This window comes from Marmota monax, unplaced genomic scaffold, assembly GCF_021218885.2.
Source record: "Marmota monax isolate L192 unplaced genomic scaffold, Marmota_monax_Labrador192_F-V1.1 WCK01_AAM20220418_F8-fsc00102, whole genome shotgun sequence".
Classification (NCBI taxonomy): domain Eukaryota; kingdom Metazoa; phylum Chordata; class Mammalia; order Rodentia; family Sciuridae; genus Marmota; species Marmota monax.
In genome coordinates this window covers 552,473-561,606 of record NW_026692494.1, presented here as the reverse complement: position 1 = coordinate 561,606, position 9,134 = coordinate 552,473, and the positions used below count along the sequence as shown (strand labels likewise).

Here is a 9,134-nt window from a genome sequence, read left to right as displayed (position 1 = left end):
TGTGTGTGTGTGTATATATATATATATATATATATATATATATATATATATATAACCATTGATTAAAAATCTATTAAATATAAATTTATAAAATAAGGAAGACCAGTAAAAGTAGAAGACAGTGAACAGGGAGAGGGAAGATGGAAGGAAAATAGGAAGTATTGGGAACCCCCAACTATATTCTATGCTTATATAATTATGTCCAAATTAATGACAATATTATGTCTAAGTATAATGTAATAATAAGTGAAAATAAAAAAAAATTTGAAGACTTTCATATCAAGTGCTGTCATGTTTTTGTTAGAATTTATAGCTTGAATGTTGGTGTTTTTGCTTGAACTTGAATGTTATTCTTGTTTTCTCTGGAAGAAATGGAATGAAAACCATCAGAGTGCTTCCTGTATCTGTCCTGTGTTTGCTGATTTTCATATTTGATTTTACTTATTCTGAAAAGATTTCTTTGATGTATTTTCTCTCATTCACACAATTTCTGAAGGGAAGATACCCCTCAGGGGTGCATGAGAATGAGCCTACGCTGAGTGCAAGCCCTTGCCTTTGCTATCTTAGGTTTTGTAACAACAATGGCTGGATTTTTAGCTTGAAGGCTGGAGTCTGCCTTTGAAAGCAGTGTGCTCCTAGGACTCATGGTGGTATCAAGGGCTTTGGATGACCCCAACATGTTGCTCTGTTCTTTGTGATCCTTGCAGTGTTCCTTTCAAAAATCCTTCTTTCTTCCTCTCTTGTTTTCTTTCCTTCTCCATTCTCTCCTTCCCAACTTCCCTCCTTCCTCCTCTGGTTGTTTGGGTTAATGTTAACTATTTATCTTCTTTCTGTAACTGAGTAATTTTTCTCTTTATGTGAGCATCACTAGTTGCTTTTATATTAATCTTTTGTTGGTCTTTTAATTTCTACCATTTTGATATTGTGAACAGTAGTGTCTAAAAGGATATTTGTGAACATTGATTATTTGAGCACAGTCATATGTTAAAATAATAAGCTTTGGGAGGTGACAGACGGTATATTTGATAGTGGTCCCATAAGATGAGGTCGTCTAGTGACATCCCAGCCATGTGAGTTTATGTAAGTGACTTGTGATTTTGCACAACAGTGAAACTGCCAAAAGATGCATTTCTTATGGTTAAACAGTGCACAGTTATGTGGCTGTCAGTTGGTAATATATACTTAGAAGTAAGACACTGGGTGATAAGGCAATGGTATATTCAACTTTTTAAGGAATCATCAAACTGCTGTTTTGTTGTAGCTGGTGTGTTTCACATCTAATGTGTGAAGGTTCTGGTGTCTTTACATCATTGCCAAAACTTGTCATCTTCAATTTGATCTAAACTAAAGCTTCCTATTGGCTGTGAAGTGGTATCACTTCATGCTTTGGATTTGGGGTTCCTTATGACTAATTGAGCATCTTTTCAGGTGCTTGCTGTCAGTTAATAAATCTTTTGTGGGTAAATGTCGTATCGAGCCTGTGCTCACTTACTAATTTTGTAGATTATGTCATCGTCAGGGTGTCCAGATGGGGTCCAGGTCCTTGGTGTCCCAAACAAAGAACTGAGCAAAATACACACAGGTAACAGGCAAAGTACAGATTTATTGAAGACAAAGGTGGAGGTAGCACTCTGTTAGGTAGAGTACAGTGGCCTGAGAAGAGAGAGAGGCCAGAGGCCCTGATGTCTGGAAATTAGTGTCTCATGCACTGAGCTGTGAGGTGTTCTCTTCCTATATGGACCTGGTTGAAGACCTTACCCCATTTGCTCCCAATGGTTACCTATGGACCTGATTAGAACATTGTCCAATTTCCCCCCATTGGTCATTTTAAAGTACTTGCAAGGCATTTTATTTTCCACCAAATGATCTTCTTCTGCCTCCTTTCCTTGCTTTCCGGAATTCAGAACCTTTTCCAATAAGTCAGATATACCCATTCCTCAAAGGTAGTACTTTCTGGAAAGTTTCCCTCTCTTCTCCACTCCCTCCCATGAATTCCAGGTCCTTATTAGATTTCCTGTTTCAATTAGTTTATTAGTAACTGCTCACCCAAGATCCATCATGCATGGGGCATTGTCCCTTTTGTGCTTGATGTGATTGGGTGTTTCTTCTGTAATCTACCTGTGCTTGCTGTCAGATGTGAGTTAATTACATCATCAAATAGTTTATATTTTGGTTTTGTCATTGTCATTATCTGTTCACTTTAGTGGCCACTATATATATAATCATATAATCATTTCTATTTTTTGGTACTCAGGCCAATTCAGTGCTCTGGAGGATACTGAATGATTGGAGTTGGAGTATGTGCTCTTGCCATGTTTATGAGCTGACCACAAATATCTATAATGTTGTATTGTAGCATTTTCTTTTTACTAGGGTTTTCTAACCATCATTTTTTATTGAGTTAAGAAGTTATTGTGGTTTCCTCATGTCTGAGGATACTCTGGCCTGGCTGCTAAAAATAGCATTAGCTGTTAAATCTTCTGAAGGACATTTTTCTATTGTGATTTTTGTTATGATTTCTCTTCATTGTCCTACTTCTTTTTTTGTGTTTAATTGACATGCTGGTCTTAGTCTTTGTTACACATGCAAGGTTAGCATTTGTGGAACATCTACTAGGTGATAGGGATTCTGTCAATCCCTGTAAAGAAATAGGAGAGAAAACTGTCACAAACTCAGGTCTACAAATAAGTGTAACTTTGCCAGTGTGAGAACAACATCAAGGAAGACCCCAGGATCTGTTCTGTGGACCTCACACACTCGTCCCTGCTGACCCTCACCCTCACTCTGTCCCTGCTGAGCTCTCCATCATAATGGCCTCTCTTAACCCCTCCGGATGTCAACTCTCCACCTGAAAGGACAGCCCCACCTTCTCTTCTCTCAGCTCAGGATGTCTCTTCCTTCCTTCCTTCCTCTAATTAACCATGACCCCTCCTGCCTCTCAGCCCAGCATCCCTATTTCAGAGAAGACTCTCCTCCCAACCTTTGACAGACTACATTGGTTTAAATTTACTTTTTATGTCTTGAATTAATTCACATAGCCAGACTTTAATAACACTGTAAATCTTTATTTTTAAAACATTTTTTTTAGTTGTAGATGGACATAATATCTTTATTTATTTTTATGTGGTGCTGAGGATGTAACCCAGTACCTCACATATGCAAGGTGGGCACTGTACCACTGAGCTACAGCCTCAGCCCCTGTAAATCTTTATTTTTAAGCCATCAATTTATCTTTTAATTTTTCCAGGATGATTGATTTATATAATGCTTAAATATTTGTAATCAAATCAATCAATTTTATATTTTGGCCATTATATCTGGTGATATTAATACAAAACATTTCCACTCAAAAACATGGACACATGAGCACACACACACATCCTTATATTCAATTTTTTTTCTTTTTTCTGGTACTAGGGTTTGACTCAAGGGGTGCTTTACCACTGAGCTACATCTCCAGCCCTTTTATGTATTGAAAGAGGGTCACTAATTTGCCCAGGCTGGCTTGAATTTGAGCTGCTCCTGCCCCTCCCTTTGAGTAGCTCCTTATAGGCAGGGGCCACCCGCAGCTCTAGCTCTGACTGCTGTTGTGGTTGTTAACGGTTGTTTCCTTTCTGAGTGGTGCTGAGAATTGAGTCCAGCATATGGAGCATGTTGGGTGGGTGCTTTGCTGATGAGTTACACCCCTAGCCCACTCGGGAGAAATTTCACCCTACTCCAGCCATGACCTACCCCCCCACTACCTGTGTCTACTTGGGGCAGGTTATGTGCTAGGGACTTTTCCCTATTTTGTAATTTGAAGTATCACTAAGGTTCAAACCTTCCTTCATCCATCAACTTCCTTAGCCCTTACCAGGTTAAGCTGCTTCTCTGCTGGGTTATGATCAAGAATGGAAAATCCAACACCCCTCCCTTGCCTGGTGCCCAGTGGAAACTCAGTCTGTCCTGGGGACTGAGAAGAATACAATATCAGATAGAGATAGACAACCAAGTGAGGAGAAGACACAGGTATGGAGCCCACAGAACTTGGAACAACTAAAGGATTGGAGATACAGGCTCATTATTTACTATTATGTGACCTGGGAGGGGTCACTGTAGAAGCTGACAGCTAGTAGTAATATTGATCCATGTTATCATAGTCTCTAAGGACTTCCGATATTAGTAGTAGAAGAAGAGAACATGGATATCTACAAAAGTTTTGGGACTCTACCTCTACTCCAGAGATAGCTCATGCATACAATTCATACCACTCCTTTCTTGTATGTTTTTCAAGACTCTTCTTTTTATTTTGTTTTTTATTGTGGCAAAATATACAGAGCCAAATATACCACCATTGAAACTACTTAGTTGCATTAGTCCATTGGCATTAATTACATTCACGTACTTACGTAATCATGGCCATTGTACATCTCCAAAAATTTTTCATCCTCTGGATTCACAGGTTTGTACACATTTTAAAAGTGAATTTAGACAGAAAGGACTTTTTTCCCTACCATAACTTGTGAATCTGAAATGATGCCTAAAATCTCCAGAGATTGTGAGCTGGAGAAACATCACAGGAGCTGGTTCTGGGGACTTTGCATACATTCTCAGTCATTCCTTCCTAACTTTCCTCCCTTATACATGGTCCATAAAGGTCCAAGATTTTTTTTTTTTTAAACAGGTATTCCTGAGATTTCCACCTTGACTTAAGATACATTAGGCATGAGAAAAAGATCCCTAAGATGAAAAAAATAAATAAATGCAACTATAACACCAGCAAAATACAGGACTATGTTTTGGTGACAGTGTCACAAAAGCAGACAAATGAGCTAACATTCACCCAGCAGCGCACTATTCACAAGGGTGAAAAGATGTAAATCACTCCAATGTCCATGAATGGATATACAGATAAACTCCTAATATACCAAACTACAATAGACTATTTCAGCCATAGAGAGGAGCAAGTGGATCTTTACCAACAAACCAGCCAAAAGACAGGAGGGAAAAAAGAAGGAAGGAATAAATGAAGGAGAAAAGGAAGGAAAGAATAAATGGAAATAAGGAATGTTCGTAAAATAACACAAAAAATCAGAGTTACTGTAGGCATCTTATCAGTAAGAATCATATGAACAAACCCACATTAAAAATTAGATTTCAAATTGCAGGTTGAAAATGGAAGCATTGCTCTAATGAACAGTTCGATACCAGAGTCAGTGAGGGCTCTGTGTCAGGTCCAGTATTTTGTCCAACCCAGTCTTCCTTTGGAAAATGTATGAATGAGAGCAAATATCCCAAAGTGTTTTCAAAATTAAATAAGGTCATACAGATAAAGTGACCAGCACAGTCATGATATGATGAGCACTTTGCTTTGATGATTTGTACCTTTTTTTGCTCCAGAGAAAGTAAAACAAAATACAAAACAATAAATTAAGTGAAAGAACACGAACATTCTACCAACGATTTTTTAGGAAACCATACCAACATGTGATAGACTTAAGTCCAGTTGGAAATCTCAGAAGTACCTGTGAGAAACCTTTAAAAACTTGGACCTTTATGGACCATGCATGAGAGGAAAAAGTTAGGAAAGAATTACTGAGTGTGTATGCAAAGCCGTAGATGGTTTAGGGATAGAAGACATCAAGTACATTTCTGGGGAGAAAAAGAACCAAGACCGAAAATCCACAGTATATGTTTTGGGGGATCCAATGCTCAGCTCTGAGCTGAGTGATTCATCAGGAACAAGATGCTGCTTTTTCTACAAGTCTCCGAAGGGCCCCCTTCATATCTTTGTTCCTCAGACTATAGATGAAGGGGTTCAGCATGGGGGTGACCACAGAGTACATCACTGAGGTGATCATGGTTCTCTGGGAAGAATGGGTCACAGCAGAACTGAGGTAAACTCCAAGTGCTGTTCCATAGAACAGGGTGACCACACAGAGGTGGGACCCACAGGTGGAAAATGCTTTGTACTTGCCCACAGAAGAGGACATCTTCATTAAGGAGGAGATAATCCGAAAATAAGAGAAGAGGATCCCAGTGACAGGGAACACACCGAGCAGAGCGGTTGCCATGTAAAGAAAGACTTTATTGATGAGGGTGTCAGAGCTGGCCACCCTGAGAAGCTGAGTCACTTCACAGAAGAAATGTGGGATTTCAGTGCCCATGGAGAAGGCCAGTCGATTCAACAGCAGAATATGAATCAAAGAGAACCAGAACATGATGATCCAAGACATCAGAACCAGGAGGACACAGAACCAGGGGTTCATGATGACTGCATAGTTCAGGGGGTGGCAGATGGCCACAAAGCGGTCATAGGCCATTATAGTCAGTAGGAAATTATCCATTCCAATAAAGGTATTAAAAAAATATGCCTGAGTGAGGCACTCTATGTAGGAAATGTCATTTTTGTCCTGTGCCTGGAAGTTCACTTTGGGGACTGTGGTGGAGATGAAGCAGATATCAATGAAGGACAGGTTGGAGAGGAAGAAGTACATGGGGGTGTGGAGGTGGGAGTCAGAGGAGATGGTCAGGATGATGAGCAGGTTCCCAAGCACTGTGACCAGGTACATGGACAGGAACAGTCCAAAGAGGAGGGGCTGCAGGTCTGGATCCTCTGAGAGGCCCAGGAGGAGGAATTGGGATAGGACTGTATGGTTTTTTGCTTCCATAAATCCAGTGTATCTTCTGGAGAAAGAGAAAAGGAAGTTCAATGAACAGTCAACTGAAACCTCAGTTAGCTCTCACTTTATAATATCATCCTAGGGTGGCTGGCCTTCATTCTTTATTTATTTCTGCCAGTGATTGTGATTTATTCAGTCAAGTGGCACTCATTTCTCTTTCAAAGCATATAATCATTCAGCTTTTCTTTCTTTCTTTTTTTTTTGGTACTGGGGATAGAACGCAGGGGCACTCCACAACTGATCAACATCCCCAGCCCTTTTTAAAATTTTTTTTTTTATTATTTTGAAATAGGGTATCCCTAAGTTGCTCATGGCCTTGCTAAATTGCTGAGACTGTGGTCATTGCTATTTCTTTATTTGGTGCTGAGTAGGAGTCTGAGTAAATGAGAGTTGTCATTATTATTACTAGTGTTATTTAAGAACTCCTTTAATATATTTTGAACATATAAATATCTCAATGTGATGTGATTTAAACATGGGATTGATTCCTGAGTCCAGAGTTTGTAGAATAGAGATTTTCCCCTCACTGTACTATCTTTGTGACCTTGAAGGTGCTATTTAAGGTCACAGTACCATTCTCCACAGCAGGAGCAGTGAACATTCACTGCATGGGAGGATTGAAATGTGAAATTAAATGAGATGATGTGATTTTCTACTGTGACCCCAGTGATACACCCAGGGTACTTAATCCATGTGGTCTCTATTCTGGGTAGGACAGCCTACTCAGAAGCCTGGATGTTGAACTGAGAGAGGAAGACTGGTCACTGTTAATAAGAGGATTTAGGAACAAAAACCAATTTCAGAGGAGAGAGAAGGATCTATGTTGGTTCTGTCAGTTGGTGAGCTTGGTGCAGGAGGGGCTGTGAGGAGCCATGTGAGGAAGACAGGGTGATGGCAAGGAGGGACAGAGTGTGTGGGGCCCACAGTGGGGCTTCCTGTGCTCGTCCTTCTTGACTTCACACCAATGAACTCATGTTGATTGGTGAGTTTGAGACTGTGATAGTTTTGTCTCATCATTTGTCTCTCCAGTGACTTATTCAGTGGTTGTCACATCGCAGGTGTTGAACAAATGCAATCTTGGGAGTACAATAAATATGGAGAGCAGAATGTTTTCTATAACACAAAAGAGAAATTGTCCAACTAATCATCTGCCTGAATATGGGTATAAAATTGGAGAGTAATGGTAAAGTTAAAGAATATGCATCCAAATATATTTTTTCCAGGTTTTTAAACTAGCTCTTTTTTAAGTTAATATGTGCATTACAGGAAAAATTAAAACACAAGCCAAAGAAAAAAGTCATCCAGTCACAAGCAGCTTACTTGGATCCGTCCCTTTAGGTCGTGCACATACATACTCAATATCAAATTTTGTATGATTGAGATCATAGTGTATCATGTTTTTCCACACATCTTGAATTCAAAATCCCCAAGCTACGTGAGTGTTTTTGATAACCAAGAATACACTACACCATCTCAATCTGTTTATCCTTTCTTGAGGACAAAAATTTCACTGAAGACAGAAAAGGCAGCAGGCCCCTAGATGGACATATTGGCAGAGTTAGAACTAAAACAATGCATTTTCTGAATGCTCAATTTCAAATGAGACAGAGTAACAGAATATACCAAGTTTAATTCATTACTAGATTTCTGCTACTAAAATATTAGCAAGAATGGATGTCCCCAGTGACTTAAAGTATTCCTATAGGACAGCCAGAAGATGCATACCCACCAGTGGCTAACATCAAAATGTAAATCATTGCATGCTTCCTGGTGCCCCCCTGCTGTTGGCCTGATGAGCAAGACCTGGCACACAATGCGCAAAGCTAAAATAATTCCACGTCCAAGATGCATCTTTTCTATCAATTATAACAAAAATATATTCACAAATTGGCTAATTCACTAGCTCTAATTTTTATGATTCATTGTCACCTCAGATAGCATAGATGTTGTAAAATAAAGCATGAACTTTTTGCACAATAAACACAAGTACTTTACCAAAAATGCACATACAGATCTATGGTTATAATCTAAACCTGTCTTCCAGATGTGTTGATACTAGCAAAGAGCACTTCCCCTCAACCTTCCTCTTCTCCCTCTTCACCATTTCAGTGATTACATTCAGGACTATGCCTAGTTCCAAGAGGTGGATTAAGATACTAGCAAAGAGCACTTCCCCTTACCCTTCCTCTTCTCTCTCTTCACCATTCCAGTGACTACATTAAGGACTATGCCTAGTTCCAAGAAGTGGATTAACAAAGGTCATTCCCAGAAGACAGTTCTTCCTAAAATCTAAGAAAAAGATATTTATATAGGGATTATTTTGCTACTTCTAACAAATTTTGGACATCAGGATTTATTCTTTAATGCCTAGCAATATTAACCAAAATGCACATGGAACAATGGCTAGATGACCTGAACTAATCTAAGGGGCACAGGATGCTTCTCTATGCATACTTTCTCCTTCCCCCACCC

At 39.3% G+C, this 9,134-nt stretch overlaps 1 protein-coding gene across 1 annotated transcript; it reads right to left on the bottom strand.

Annotated features, from left to right (window-relative positions):
* Positions 1-5,714: 5,714 nt before the first annotated feature.
* Positions 5,715-6,650, bottom strand: LOC124092264 (olfactory receptor 7D4-like). The gene has a single exon (XM_046443728.1). The coding sequence runs from the start codon at positions 6,648-6,650 to the stop codon at positions 5,715-5,717; it is 936 nt and encodes a 311-aa protein (XP_046299684.1).
* Positions 6,651-9,134: the final 2,484 nt, after the last annotated feature.

Excerpts from the sequence above, each read along its gene's own strand:
- LOC124092264 (XM_046443728.1), bottom strand. The coding sequence starts at position 6,650 with ATGGAAGCAAAAAACCATACAGTCCTATCCCAATTCCTCCTCCTGGGC.